Source organism: Panthera tigris, chromosome D3 (assembly GCF_018350195.1).
Source record: "Panthera tigris isolate Pti1 chromosome D3, P.tigris_Pti1_mat1.1, whole genome shotgun sequence".
Taxonomy (NCBI): domain Eukaryota; kingdom Metazoa; phylum Chordata; class Mammalia; order Carnivora; family Felidae; genus Panthera; species Panthera tigris.
In genome coordinates, this window is record NC_056671.1 from 80776476 (window position 1) to 80791768 (window position 15293).

General features: G+C 42.1%; 2 protein-coding genes across 4 annotated transcripts in view; one reads left to right on the forward strand and one right to left on the reverse strand.

Moving 5' to 3' along the window:
• SERPINB11 (serpin family B member 11) overlaps window positions 1-15293 on the forward strand; it is a 77260-nt gene that overhangs the window by 8196 nt on the left and 53771 nt on the right. The gene's annotated exons all lie outside the window — the stretch shown is intronic.
• Window positions 1694-8555, reverse strand: SERPINB3 (serpin family B member 3). Of its 2 annotated transcripts, none has more exons than XM_015543759.1 (7): window positions 8388-8555; window positions 7786-7842; window positions 6426-6554; window positions 5561-5678; window positions 4616-4755; window positions 3970-4062; window positions 1694-2095 (listed from the first exon to the last, which is right to left on the reverse strand). In XM_015543759.1, the coding sequence occupies exons 1-7, from the start codon at window positions 8553-8555 to the stop codon at window positions 1694-1696; spliced, it is 1107 nt and encodes a 368-aa protein (XP_015399245.1). The 2 variants fall into 2 exon arrangements, with proteins under 2 accessions (XP_015399245.1, XP_007096150.1); XM_007096088.1 differs by having other exon boundaries at window positions 3970-4125.

Here is a 15293-nt window from a genome sequence, read left to right on the forward strand (position 1 = left end):
TCTCGTGGCCGAGTCTTATCCTTATGTGCTGAAATATTTACTTGCTCTGCTGTGTTCTTGGGCTGCTGAATTCTGCCGGAGAAAATTTAGACCTTTCTCAAATCCTCCAGAATTCACGTTTTATGAAATCAGCGGGGATTCAGTACTGACTGAGAAGGATTTGGAATGAACACAGTCCTTTTAAGCAAAGCTGTGTCCTAGAAACTAAAACTTGTCAATACCTGATCTTTGTATGTTGATGTACTTCAGAGGCAGTTCTAGGCCCTCCTTTCTCATCACGTTATATTCTCTCCCTAGGATCTCATTCTTGCCTTTAGCTGCCCTTTTTTATTTATTTTTTTTTAACCAAGTTTTAGAGTTCCTGAATAAATATGGAAAAACTTTTATGTTGAACATGACAAATTTAGAGCTTCAGATCATATCCTGCACTGGCTTTCTGGACTCATGTATTCTAGTGCTTACTGGACAAGTCCATTGAGATGTCTCAAAAATAATTAAGGGGCATCTGGGGGGCTCAGTTGGTGAAGTGTCGGACTCTTGATTTCAGCTCACGTCATGATCTCATGGTTTGTGAGTTCAAGCCCTGTACCTGCGTCTGCACTCACAGTGCAGAGCCTGCTTGGGATTCTCTTTCTCTCTCTTTGCCCTTCCCCCCTGCATGCGCACCCCCCCAAAATAAATAAACTTAAAAAAAAAGCAGTTAAAATTCGACAGATACAAACCTAAACCCACGATCTTTTCTTCCTTCCAAAACAAAATCTTCTTCCATGCGACCAGTTGGGTAGGCCAGAAACTTGGACATGGTTTTTGGCTTCTGTCTCTCATTTCTGTCATATATAATGTGTTGCTGGAATTCTGTGCACTTTACTTGTGAAGTAATTCTTACATATCTGGTTTTCCCCAGTGCCACTCTGACATTCTGATGGCTTACTGATTAATCTCACTGTATCTACACTGTTCTTTTCTCTCATCCATTTATATCACAATAGCCAGAGATATAATTTTAAAATGCAGATATGATGATCTCAGTCTCATCTTTGGGAAACAAACAAATGAAACCCGTACTGGCTTTCCATTTGTTTTAGGATAAAATAGAAAGTTGTGAATGTGGCCTACGGCACCTTTCATGTTTGGTACCAAACTACCTTCAGCCTTACCATGCTCTGCTCCTATTTTGAATTTTCTTTTTAATGTGATAGTATATTTTTAAATTATCTTTCCTCTGTGTGGTGGGTCACTTGTACTTTGTTGAAACGAAAAAAAGAGGAAAGCAACAAATAATTTGAATAAATGTTTTATTGATCATCTATTTCACAAAACAAAAGAAATTTAGACAAGTAAGGGTGCTAGATGTCACCTAAATTCAAATAAATGTGGGTATTTAGGTTAGTATGTTTGAAGAGTAGATATGGTTTTTGAAATAGATATTATTCAAATTTAGTAGAAGATAGAGTATTAAAATATCCTTTTACCTCGTGTTGAACATTTTGTCCAAAGGGGAATTATCATGGGGAGATAAAGTAGGTTTACATGTGTTTGTAGAAAGAGGGAGATAGATAGACAACCATTACGTTCCCAGTGATGACTATGAGATTGGAAAGGAACAAAAGAATGAAAGAGAATATGTTATTTTTAGCAGTCAGTGTACTGGAAAAACTGCATTTCTCAGTAAGTAGTGGCAGGCTAATTGTATCTAAGGGGAAGAGACTCTGCCCAGGAAGAGAATGCAGTTGGTCTTATTGTGCTTGATGAAGAACAGGAAAGGGTGATCACAACGAAAATGGTAAGTTGGCAGTGATGTATACCCAGCATTTACGTCTGTAGAAGCTGTGGCCTCGGTGCCCTCTTCAGTCACCTCCACAAAGGACTTGTGGAGGGCTTTAGACACCGCGAGATCCAGGCTCCCTGTCATGCCTGAGAAGTTGGCTCTCTGTGTATTGAAGGCGTCCAGCATCCCCAAGGCTTGCAGCGTGGCCTTGAGGTCATAGTCGTCTTCCACTTTGAACCGAGGTAAATATAAATCCACCCATCTATCGCTCATATTTTGTGAGCTCGTCCACTCTGCTAGTTTCTCAGCGGTGAGCTGGTCTTCAAGCTACAGCGGTAGAAAACAGGAACAACCGACATGATTCTCATTGGACATCAAACATGATTTAACATTGGATTGAATTATAGAAACCTTTTATTTTGACAGTAAATGTAAATACAGGAGATTCAGTTTATTACATCTTATCTGAGGAGGCAAAAATAACACAGTCATAAAAAGATATTATACAATTGAAAAATGTACTATATATTCATGACTGTGTTATATTTCTGTATCCATAAATACATATGCATTGTATAAATATATACACATGGATACATATGCATACATATATGCGCGACAGAATTATTAAATCAGATCATTTTGTGAGAAATGAACTATGTATCTATTTTTTACAGTCCCCACATGACATGCTTCATTTTCAAATAGACTCGTCTTGTTACTATCCTTGTATACCTAACTTTTTACACCCTGATTTAAATAATGATGATAGTGTATGTCCTACTTATATTCCTTTTTCTTGCTTGACCTATTTGTAAACATTTCTCATACAGATATATAGTACTCTAAACAACTTTAAATTGTTACACACTATTAACACTAAATTGATGATTCAACGTATACATATTTTTAAACATTCACTATGTGTCAGTCGCTAAGTTAAACTCTTGGCGATAGGAAGATACGCCATTGTTCCTTGTTCTGAACCTTTCAATATTTTGAGCTCCTTGCCTTGTTGGATTCGTTACTTTAAGTTAAAATCCCAGGACTGGGATTCCTGATGTTATTGATCATGAGGATTGCTGAGCTGGAGTATGCACAGGGTCGTGGCTCTTCATGTGTACTGCCGTATTACTTTCCCTGAGGATCTCCAAAGCCCAGCGTTAGCACAGTATCTGTTTTGGTTGCAGCAAGGTCACTGGGATGTCAGCAGCATCACGGGCTGTTGGAGTCATTGCAAGCTGCCATCTTTGGATTGTCTTTTATGCGTCAGATACTATTGTTGGTATTCTTCTATATTAACTTCATTATAACAGTTTTAAGAGGAAAATGGTAGTCCCTCCACACACATTTTTTGTTTGTTTGTTTGTTTGTTTGTCTCTGAGCAATGAGACTCTGAATGATTTTCGAGCTCCTAGCAACAGAATACTTCCAGATTGAAAAGCTAAATCTGTTTGTCCGTTGTCTGCAAAACGACTGTGATTTAATATTTCAAATGTACCCTTTGTTGTTTTAATTTGCTCGTTTTGTTTATAAGTGAGCTTGCAAATATTTCCATGTGTCACGTTGCCTACATATGAGTGCTTATTTCCTTGTCTTCACGTGAATAGACTGGATGGAATATATTAGAAGTTCTTATGGTTGCAAAATATTAATGTGTGTACCTAGGTAGGTTTTTCAGAATATTAATGGGACCTGTGATGTTGAGATTTTCTGTATAATCTTCTATATCACGCTGCGATATTTAAGATCTTTACTGTTTGAGGGGCGCCTGGGTGGCTCAGTTGGTTAAGCGTCTGGCTTCGGCTCAGGTCATGATCTCACGGTTTGTGAGTTTGAGCCCCATGTCGGGCTCTGTGCTGACAGCTCAGAGCCTGGAGCCTGCTTCAGATTCTGTGTCTCCCTCTCTCTCTCTGCCTCTCCCCCACTTGTGCTCTGTCTCTCTCTGTCTCTCTCTCTCAAAAATAAATAAAATGTAAAAAAAAAAAGATATTTACTTTTTGGAACACACAGCATTCCAGATTCTGCTTAACAATTCTTTTTTAGGCTGTTGGCAGAGAAGAAATGACGTACTCTGTACTTGAACTCTGTCAGCCACCACCAGCTAACTGTGATCATTGGTGCAGTGAATGACGCACACAAGCATTGTACTGCTGGGAAGTCAGGCAATAGTAGGAAGAATCAGAGATACAAGACTGTACCTTCTGCAGACCGTCCACTTCATTTGGCAACAGCAACATCATGCTTAGATCCTTGCCTTTGTATGGCATTTCCAGGATCTTGGCCTGTACGTCCTCCAGTGAGGTGAAATTGAAGACACTGGATTGTTTCATCATCTGCACGGGTTTGCTTGTATCCTGAGGTAATTGACGTGGCAAACAAATGCCAAGTGAGGCATTATTCAACGGAAGATAACGCTATTGAGATACACATCCTCCTTCTAACAGATGGTAGGGTTCTTCAAGTATCCCCAAGTAAATAGAGTCAAAAAAATCAAAGAAGAGGACAATGCAGCCATGACAAATTCTGTTTTCTACCTGCAGTTGTACACACTATCAGATAGGAGTTGAAAGTTAACATTCCATGTATGACTGTGTTACATCATTATAAATAAATTACAGGGGCACCTGGGTGGCTCTATCTGTTAAGCGTCCAACATTGGCTCCATTCATGATCTCACGGTCTGTGAGTTCAAGCCCCGCGTCGGGCTCTGTGCTGACAGCTCGGAGTCAGGAGCCTGCTTCGGATTCTGGGTCTCCCTCTCTCTCTGCCCCTCCCCAACTCATGCTCTGTCTCTCTCTCTCTCAAAAATAAATAAACATTAAATAAATAAATCAATTATAATACCTTGTTCAGCCAAAATTTTTCCTCCACCGTATATTTTTTATCAAATTTCTTGTCCCACAGTCCTTTGAAATAGACTGCGTTCACCAGAACCAGAACGGTAGACTCAAGAGAGTTTTCGGGAAGCAGATCCTTGATTTTTCCTGCAAAAGTAAGAACATCAGAGGTCTGCCGTAGAAGTACAAGTGGTTTGTTTGGAAGATGCTCTGAAAGTTACAAGCAATCATTAATTATTCACACAAGTCAATACTTTAGGGACAGTGAGCAGTGGTTCTCGAGGTTCAGCTTGCCTCACGGCACCAGCCTGATAGAGACACCCCTCGTTGTCATGGGAAAGGTGTTCAGCTTCTGTTTTTGGAGGACTTCGGTCACCACACACTGAAGAGTCATACACTGGGGTCAGCTGCTCTTGCAAGCGACTCCACCCCCCTCCCCTCCCTCAGTTCTTCCACTCCTCCCTCCCTCCTTTCCTTTCTGTTTTTCAACTTGAGGCTCATGGCTGTGAGGAAGTAGGGCTTGATTGTTCTTTAGGACAAATGGCGCGAGCTCTCTAGTCTGAAACATACGTGCTGTCAGACACCACTCCCCGCGGTGTCTTCCTCTTTATTCTCCACTAGAATAGAGAACAGAGGATGTGAACCGAAGACAGGGTCTGAGCAGAGTGTTGAGGTTCACAGATATCCGGTCATCTCTGGCCACGAGCAAACACAGATTGCCAGCCGTGTTTCCTTGTAGTCGTCTTTCTGTTCTACCTCCCGGGCTCCCCTTGTTACTCTCCACGTTGACTTGGACCATTCGGTCATCTGCAGTGCCCTTCTCCATCCTCTCTTCAAAGCCAAGCCCCGCCCCACGGGCATCCCATAGGGTGTCAAGAATAGGTTTCATGCACAGCAGGGACTCAAAAGTGTTTTGTTTTGTTTTTTAAATGGGAGAGCTCCCATACTCTACCATTTGTTTGGCTTTCCACCCAGGAATTAATCTTCTTACGAGTTTCTTCTGCCGCCTTTTGAAAATCAACAGATTCCACACTGGCTAGGTAAAATTTCTTGACGTTATCCATATATTCCTTTGATGTGGGAAGGAAGGAAGGACACAAAGAAGAATTAAGAGTAATTTGTCAGTAACTATGTATTCCCAAGTTAATTATCTTCAATCTTGACAAGACAGAGTACAAGGAATCTAGACGAACCCTGGAGAAATCTACTTTTTCCTGCCCATGCATATTTTACACAGTTACCACGTGGGTAACGTGAAAAGGAAGCACAGGCTGGTGCAAGAATGAAGTCTTCGAAGGGCAATGCCTTCTGTACCTAGGCTGGGACAGGAGAGGCCGTGGGTTGCAAACTGCAAAGCGTGATGCCCCAAAGGAGATGGTGTGCTTCTGGGACTCCTCACCAGTACTGTCAATCCTTAGTCTTCCATTCTGGGCATTCAGTCTTCCCTGGTACTTCCCCAACTCTCCTTAGAGACTCACAAGCCTGCCCTCTCATCAGTATCCCATTAGTCATTGCCCATCAAAATTTATACTGTGTAACAGTGGTGTCAGCTCACGAGGGGCATCTCATGACTTCCTATGCTACTGAGGCTTCCCTTGGGTTATAAAGTAATCCCTGAACCCACACTGTATACTGGCAGATTGTCAGGTTCTAGGAAACTTCATCTGGTATAGTTGAGGCAAGGGAATCTTGCACCCCGGGTAAATACTCCCCATGTGGATCAGCCAGGTTCATCTGCCTGACTGTCTCCCGTTTGGTCATTGAAGGACTGACGGCCCAGGATTCAAATAAGGTGTGGAAGGCCAGGTGAAACTTACTTGAAGAAATGGAAACTTGTTTTCTCCATAGAACTTGTTGGCAATGTTCAGTTCATATGCATCAGTGGGTTTCTTTAATTCCGTTAGAAGCTTTTGAAATTGGTGGTGCACATTGCCCAACTTTTCAACCTTCAAATATCAAAAAGTAAGCTCATTGTAGTCTCTGTCAACGTAAATATAAATACTAACCCCGTGTATATCTATTAGATCCGAAGGTAAAGTTTGGTATTCCCACAGATGACATTCATTGTTGTTCCCTGATTTTCGGTGGATTTACTTAAATATTCTTCAGAATCTTTACATTCAGTCTCTTCTAGGAAATTCTTTGTTCCTGCTCTAAATAATCCAGTCTTTTCACTTTTGAACTGTAGATGCAGTACAATTCCACCATTGGATTGCCTTCTAATTGCTACAAACAATTAGGTTAAGCTTCCCAGCTAAACGTAAGCTCCCTAAGGACTAGAAGCATATTTCATTTTAGCAGCATCACTGGTATGATAATGTTGGATTTGTACATTTCAGTTACATTATGACATGAAGTCCTGTGCCCTCCTAGATGATATTATGTTCTAAGACCTACTGACCATGACCTTCACTCATGATAGCCGTACTCTTACATGTAGGAACAGTATGTGCCTGGTAAGGACTTCACATTGGTATCTGTGGGTCTTTAGACTAATTCAGATGAAAAAAGAAACTCAGAATTAAATAAACTTTCCAAAGAGCCATGGGTAGCCAGCGACAATTTTTGAACCTAGGCCTGTCTGAATCCAGAAACTTCCACTTGCTAGCTAAGAGATTTGGACCATCAGGTTATAAACTCTATAACTCATATAATCATTTTTCACAATTTACTTGGATGTGTGCTTATTCCTCTTAATTCCATTTGTGAATTAATTAAAATGATACTATTTTAGCAACAGTTTTATGATTACTGTAATTATTGTTTTTCTATGATGACAATACATAAAATTTGTCAGGGTTTCCAGTAATCTAGGCACTGTCGTAATGTTTTACATCTGTCTGTATGTACTGAGGCAGATTCTTTTATTACTCCCAGTTCTCCAGGCTGAGGTCACTGTGCCTCAGAGCAGTTGTGTCTTGTTCACGTTCCCCAGTGGTGAACAGCAGAGCAGGAATTTGAAGCTCTTTAAGAACAGTAGTGATCTCCACTCCGGAAACAAAAATACGAAAGAAATCAATATGTAATATGAAATGAGAAACAACTCTGTCCAATCTATTTTGCTTAAGATTTCTCCTAAAAGCTGACTTTTCCCAGTTTATCTGAAATTCCCGTTTTAAAGTGGGACCCTCTTGGGTGTGTGATTCTCCTTCTAGACCCCAGTGCTCTGTGACTCACGTGATCTGTCGTAGTTCTTCCTCTCGTGTTGTGTGTGGCTTCGTTGAGGTGAAGGACCTGGAAGAGGCAGGAAGTGGGACAAGAAAAGTACTTAAAAGATCTGGAAGTCAAAAAGAGAGAAAGAACCCCAATACAAACAAAACAAAACCTCATAGCAAACCAAACAAAACCAATACGCAAAGGAAAAAGAGAAAACTGCAGCGTAAGCATTTGCTCCTTGAAAAACGACCGCAAAGCTGATTGATCACCGGCCACTTCAAAGAATCCTGTGTTGTTATTCATTGTTCAGGAAACGTGAGGATGTTTTCCATGGATTTCAGTCAGCGCCTCACTTTGACTGTTACTCTTCCATTTAAGCCTCTCCTCTACTTGTTGTGCAGTTGTGGGAGTTCATCCCAGCTCCCAGAGGAAATGTAGGCACAGGGAGGCAAATGGGGCAGAGCCCAGGGGAGGGCGTGTGCTCCCCACAGCTCTGTGCTCACCCAGTTATGGGAATGTTTGCCCAGCCTCCTGTGCTCTACAGCCGGATCTGTGGTCATCTGCACCCAAGCCAACGGAGAGATCCGTCTAGGCTGGTCAGTGTGTAGGCAGCTGACACCTACCTTCCCAATTTCGAGGGCGGTGTTTTCTTTGGCTCCTAAGTAGGTCATGGCTAATGCTGATGCGATGGATAAAGGGGAATAGAAGATGTTGTCATTCTTCTTTGATAGTTTGAACTGCTGGAACAGATCCAATGCAAAGTGGGTGTTTGCTTCACTGAGTGAATCCATGGCGACCTTGATGTGACCTGGAGTTCCTAGAGAAGCATCAGGTTCATATTATGGCTTTACTGAAGGGAGGGTTAGTCTATCATGAATTTTCTTAAAAACATTTTTTTTAAATGTTTATTTTTGAGAGAGAGAGAGAGCTGAGGAGGAGCAGAAAGAGAGAGACACAGAGAATCTGAAGCAGTCTCCAGGCTCTGAGCTGTCAGCACAGAGCCTGATGCACGGCTTGAACCCACGGACAGACCGCGAGATCATGACCTGAGTCTAAGTCAGACACTTAACAGACTGAGCCACCCAGGTGCCCTGGTATAATGAAATTTTCTGAAAAGAAATGACTTTTATTTGGATTGTGGGATTTTGGCAACTAAAGTTTTTCTTCCTTTTACTTTTTAACCCCTTGCAATGTACATGTATAAATTTCATAATTAGACAACTATCAAAATTACTGTACACATAAAAAAAAACTTTTGTGATAAAGTAATGGAACTTCTTTCTTTCTTTCTTTCTTTCTTTCTTTCTTTCTTTCTTTCTTTCTTTCTTTCTTTCTTTCATTACTGGCAGGACTAGGCCTCGGTAGAAAATGCTTTATTGCAGATACTAACACACAGATTCATGTCATAACATTCAGCCGCGTCCCATGAGGCACCTCTCTGCCTTTTCCTTCAAGGTTCTGTGGGTGCCAGACCCTCTCCCCACCCCCCATGTTCCACAGGGGGCATTGCATAATCAGAAATAAATAAATAAAGGGTAAATCAGATGAAGAAGGTGTTTCAAATGTACTCTGGCAGAGTAAGTAGAATATAATCGCATGGAATGAAATAGACGCATGCTATAAAGCGTCATTGCCATTATTTTCAGAAATGATTCCAGTTATTAAGCTGGAGCGGCTGGAAGCACTTACCTGTGTCCCTGGAGGAAGCAGAGGTGGGCAGGGAGCCTGTCAGCCTGTTTGCAGTGAGTGGGGAGATCCTGAATATATATACCTCTCTCCTGCCACCTTCCGCTCCTCCTTGCAGTTGGTATTTCAAGTAAATCAACTTTTGATTTCTTAATCAGGCTAACCGTGACATGTATCCACTCAAAATATTTATGAGAATAAAACATGATTGTTCCATTACTGTACTTCCTTTCCACATGCAGCAGAAAATACTGCAGCCCTGCAATCCTCGGCTCTTAGGAGATGCATGTAGGTGTCTTTTCTAGTACCAGTGAGGATAAAGTTAAAATGCCAGCTTCCTCTCACCCACCTGCTACAGCCACCTGGAAATAACCCTTAAAAAGTCTTCTCTTGGATGTTGATGTCTTTAAGGCCCACATCAAACAGAAATAGTGAAAAAGTTTACATTTTCTGTCTCCTGTTCTGAAACAGGCTTGTTCAGCCTGTCCATTTCCTTAGTAATTATTCTGTATAACCAGGAAAATAGCTCAAGTTCTGTCGAAAGCTCTACTGCCGAGGTGGCCCAGCAATAGGCAGGGAACAAGAGTGTGTTGTCTTCCCCTAAAGGCTGTGCCTTGAGTACTGTCCTCCTTGGGACCGCCCATGCCCCCTCGCAGCCAGTCCCGGATTTTCTCTGTGTTTGAAGATCAGTGTGGGGCTCATTTACCTCGCGGTGTTCACCTGCTCACAATGAGAAGAACAATCAATATCAACAGGAACCATCTCGAGTGGCAGCATTCTGATTTTTTTGTATAAATATGAATCAAAAATAGATCGTTTGAGCTCCAGAATCATGACGTTTATCTGTCACTTGGCCTTCACTATTCCGGTGTCATATTCATGGACTGGACACCATAGTCAGAAAAAGTGGTAAGAAAAAATGAGGAAAAGGTGTTCTTTGAATGCCATGGTTAATTCTTCTATCACTGGAACCTTACGCTGCTCACGTGCATAGATGGGCTAATATTAAAAACTTGACTTCTATTGAGTGGGGACACCTTTAACAGCTTATTAAGGCAGGTCTCTTTGTTATCCCCATTTCACAGATGACAGAAACGAGGCACAGAGCAGTTGAATAAAGGCTCAGGTTTCTAGGGGTAGTGAATTGCACAGGTGAGCTATCCAGGCAGATAAGCTGGCTCAGGAACCTGCCTGTGTATCCGCTACCCAGACTAGGTTAGACAGACTCTGGGTATGAGATGACATATCTCCTTGTGTTTAAGTGAAAGGAACCTTCTGCACTCTCAAAAGAAAATAAAGTCTTCCTACAAAATCGGAAGAGGTGAGGCTCAGTCAAATACTAAGTCCCACGGTCACCAGGAGAGGAGGCTGGGCTTTCAGATGCCCGTTTAGGGCTCCGTCCTGAGACAGCCAAGAACAGCGAGTGGCGAATCAAATCAGGGTGATTTCCTTTGAGCGTGAGGCTCAGAGAGAGAATCAAATCATATCCAACCCTCCCTTCCCCCAGACAGCTCTCTCAAGCTGGGGTTTAGTAGAAATTAATAGGAGGGCGGGGAAAGAGGCAGACGAAAGAAAGTGTTTTTCCCCAGATACACCGTACCCTGAAGCCTGGCTGTGGTGGGGAGAGGGTGGTGATCGTGGGACATCTGGCACAACATCTGCCCTGCCATGAGGGTGGGGGCTATTTGTACTGCGGGTCGAATTTATAGTTCACATGCTATAAGCTTACTTTTTTAAAATGTAAAATTCACTAGTTTGTAGTACAGTGACAAGGTTGTGCAGATCACCATGAATTAATTCCAGAAGAGTTTCATCACCCCCACTAAGAGACCCCTCCATGGTTCTCCCTTACCACAGTCTCTGGAAGCCACTAATCTTCTTGTCTCTGTGAATTTGTCTGTTCTGGATTTTTCATTTAGATGGACTTGCAGGGTGTATGGCCTTGTCTCATGTTCCTTCCACTTAGCGGTCTTCACCCATATTGTAGCATGTGTTGCTGCTTCGTTTCTTTATATGACTAAATAACATTCCATCGTGTGATAATAGCACTGTTTGTAATCCATTCATGTGCCAGTGTACATTTGGGTTTGGTCACTCTTTGGCTATCGTGAATGATGCTGACGTGACCTTTCACGTGGAAATTTCAGCATGGACGTATGTTTTCATCTCTTGGGCATATACCAAGGAGTGAACTCACTGTCAATATGGTAATTCTGTGTTTGATTCTGAACCGCCAGACTATGCCATTTTATATTCCCATCAGAATATGACGGGGTTATGTGTGGGAGTTCTAGCACGCTTCTCCAGCACTCGTTACTCTTGTGGGTCCTTTCTAACACTTGCCAAGGACAGGGTCTTGTGTCTCAGCACATCATGAATTCACAGGAAGATTCACCTACAACAATGTCCCAGGAGCTCAGAAGATGGAGGGAGGGGGTGGAGGTAGGGGGCCCGACCCCTTGGGCATGGCTGCTTGCTCTTAGCTCTCCTCTAGCCCCCTGTGTGGAGTGAATTCTGAGTGGGACTGTTATGTAACAGGATCCCGGAGTTGAGACTGGATGAGGGTAAGGGAGGAGGAAGACTACTGGGGTTTTGATGAAGGAGTGGGTCCAAAGACAGAAGTAAATGACAAGAAAAAGAACCACGATGAAAAATTACAAACATGAGGAATAGGCGCTTCTCTGTCAAGCTCCTATTCAGTCACAGGAGACAATCACAGGCCATTGTCACCAGATAGAAATGGGGGTTCCTGGAGGAGGAGGAGAAGGAGCAGGAGGGGTTTCTCTGGGCTCCAAGAGAAAGGGACCTGACCTCACGGGACAGAAAAAAAGCAGCGCAGGCTGGGCTTGGAAGGAAGAAATTTGGTGACAATGTGGGATCAATTGGCTTTGAAGGGAACTTCTGACCGAGGCCGAATTCTCCTGAGACTAAGCTGCTAAGATTTGTCATGCAGAAGTGAGTCTGAGGAAAGGGGACTCATTATAAGGACCAGGAGTTTGCTTAAATTTAGAGAGAGCTTGGGCTCACACGAAAAATAACTTCATACTTTTCTTCTGTTCCCAAAAAGCGTTCCTGGCACGTAATAGACAGGATTGTGACATCCTGATGTCTTACACTGTCACAGAAGACTCAGCAATTCTCAGACGTTTTCGCATGTGATTACCTGCCAACTTGTGTCTCTGGGTATTTTCTAAATATACACCAATATCATTAACCAATGATATTAGGTTCCAGGAACCCAATAAAACTTAGGAATGTACACTTTCAGGAGCCATCCTCCTATTGCTAATGCCTTTATAGGTTGGTGAAGAAATATCCCCTTGGTTTTCCTGACCCTTACTTCCTTGTGAAGGGCATGATGTGTCAAGTTGCACGTCCTAGGGGAAATCTTATTTCTTCCTTCTTACGAAGCATATGCTTGTGTCTGTTTGCAGGCAAACTGGTTAGTGGAGACTAAGCATCCAGTAATAGAATATCTGCCAATTACTGTATTCCCTGCAGATACAGATATAGATACAGCTATGTATACATTGAATGACATCAGAATGGGGTTAAGTAGCTTTGTAAAAAAAAATTCACAGAGGATCACTGATTCTGCTAAGATTTAAAGAGACATCAGTTAGGGCAGTGGTCTCCTGTGTAAGTATATCATGGAAGACAGACAAATCCATATTACCCCCACCCATTTCCCCATTTCCACACCTCCAGCACCACCCAGAACAGTCATCCTACTCTGTGCTTTCGATTGAATCCAACACTGTTCCTTGTTCTCTTACAACTCCCTCCCTGATTCATGGTGACATTCCTTTGGCAAGAAACACCAATGTAGGCATGGGCTCCCGCTTTTCCTCTTCCTCTTTGCTTTTCTGAAATAATGGATTTTCCCCATGACTGACTGCAATGTCACTTGATCTTTCCTCAGAGGCTCCTTCTCACTCCCCCAACTTCATACTGTGAAGCCAGGATACATGGTCTTTTCTTTCTTTTATTTCCACTGCTTTTTCTAGCCATTGCTTTTTTACTGTCTTCAATGACCTGTTTTCAGTTTCCAGCCATGAGGGTATATCACCATGTGCCCACTGACCGTCTTGTGTGTTACTCCTTAATATTCACCAGGTCATCTGTTACCTCTGCGCCCTTTTATGGTTTTAGCTCTTCATTCTAAATGCTTCCAGTATTCCGGGTGACTTCAAAACTTTCATAGTCAACAAATGGAATCCATACGTATTTTATTTTACATTTCTGTTTTAGCTGAACCTCCTTCTTTGTGAAAAGCTTCTCGTGTCTTTTGCCCTTTTCTTCACTGGATTCATGATGTTTCTTATCTATTTGCTCTTTATATGCTCTTTATATAAGGTAATGTTGTTGATGCCTTCTTTGGAGTATCAAAGGAAAGGCAAAGTTCTAGAGGGGTAAAGAAACTTGAGTATATGAGATGTTGGTTTGCTGGGGATTTAATTTGCTTTTCCAGTTCTACCCTTTGCTCTTTCAACTTCCTGTGGGTTCCAGGAAGCTGAGACATAGGGAGCCATAATCAAGGTCTCGTCCTCTGACAGACAGTTGCATTTGGCCAGTGTTGAGGCAACAAGAGTCACCTAGCTTCCTCTCAGCTAGGTTGCCAAGGGATGAATGCATTTATTTCCCAAAAGCCACAGATGCTATTGGGAAACCTTTTCTGTAGCTACAGCTGTTTTCTGGATTTTGGTAACCTCTCCCTTTGCTCTTTAGGTCTAGGGATGGCAGTGTCTCCCCACTGTTGTCAGTCTTGTGATATTCACTATCTTTTCTCGGTTTCTCTTAGACCTGACCATACATTGTATAGTCTCTTTATTAAACTTTCCTGAATTATCCATCTTGACTATGTCATTTGTTTTCTGCTGGGCCCTTGACCAATACAGTAAGTAAATTGCTTTAGAAGAAATATCTTCAAATGGAAATCAGGTTGCTCACGTATTGAGAAGCACGTGCTGAGAGCAAATGGGGCATTGGCATATGGCAACAAGTTCCCATTGATGGAAGCAAGACATAAAGTGCAGTGGAAAGGTGTGGGGACATCAGGTGGCTGTGGTGCTTAGTTGCTATGGTGACAACTTTGATTATAAAGATTGTGGGATCAGCTGCTTACTTATGATGGGCTTGGGAAGTTCAATTCCAACTGAAATCTGAAACATGTTTTCCATGGATCTTGACAAGTAAATACTAAAAGATATAATACGTTTGTAGTGATAAGATGTTTCACCTTTCTAAGAAAATGCAATTAAGACAACAGTGAGATTAACACCAGTAACAGTTTTTAAATACTCAGGATTGGTGTTATGTGGAAGAAGAGAATTATTGATAAAATCTTGGTGAAGATGTTAGTACAACTACTTTGGGAATATTTGGCAGTATGTGCTTAAGAGTCAGCAGTTCTCGGGATGCCTGAGTGGCTCAGTCAGTTAAGCATCTGACCCTTGGTTTCAGCTCAGGTCATGATCTCATGGTTCTTGGGTTTGAGCCCCACATTCTATACTGTCAACGTGGAGCCTGTTTGGAATTCTCTCTCGCACTGTCTGCCCTTCCCCTATTGTGCTCTCTCTCTCAAAAATAATAAGTAAGCTTAAAAAAAGAGTCGGCAGTTCTCTAAATACAGTACACCTTAGATGTACCCCTACATGCAGTGCTCAAGGATACACGTGTAAGGGGGTTAATTGCAGTACAGTTGGCAATGGCAAGAGGTAGAAACAATTTAGATGTATATTAATAGAAGACTAAAGAAATCATGCTATGTTCATCCAACGGAATATTGTACAGCAGTGAATGTAAATGAACCAGATATTCATGTATCAGAAAGGATAGATCTT

Coding starts and splice junctions, on each gene's coding strand:
- SERPINB3 (XM_007096088.1), bottom strand. CDS start 8,555: ATGGATTCACTCAGTGAAGCAAACACCCACTTTGCATTGGATCTGTTC. Junction 6,555..7,785: donor GAAGAACTACGACAGATCAC/GTGAGTCACAGA, acceptor TGATATTTGAAG/GTTGAAAAGTTGGGCAATGT. Junction 4,126..4,615: donor AAAAATTTTGGCTGAACAAG/GTATTATAATTG, acceptor CAATTACCTCAG/GATACAAGCAAACCCGTGCA.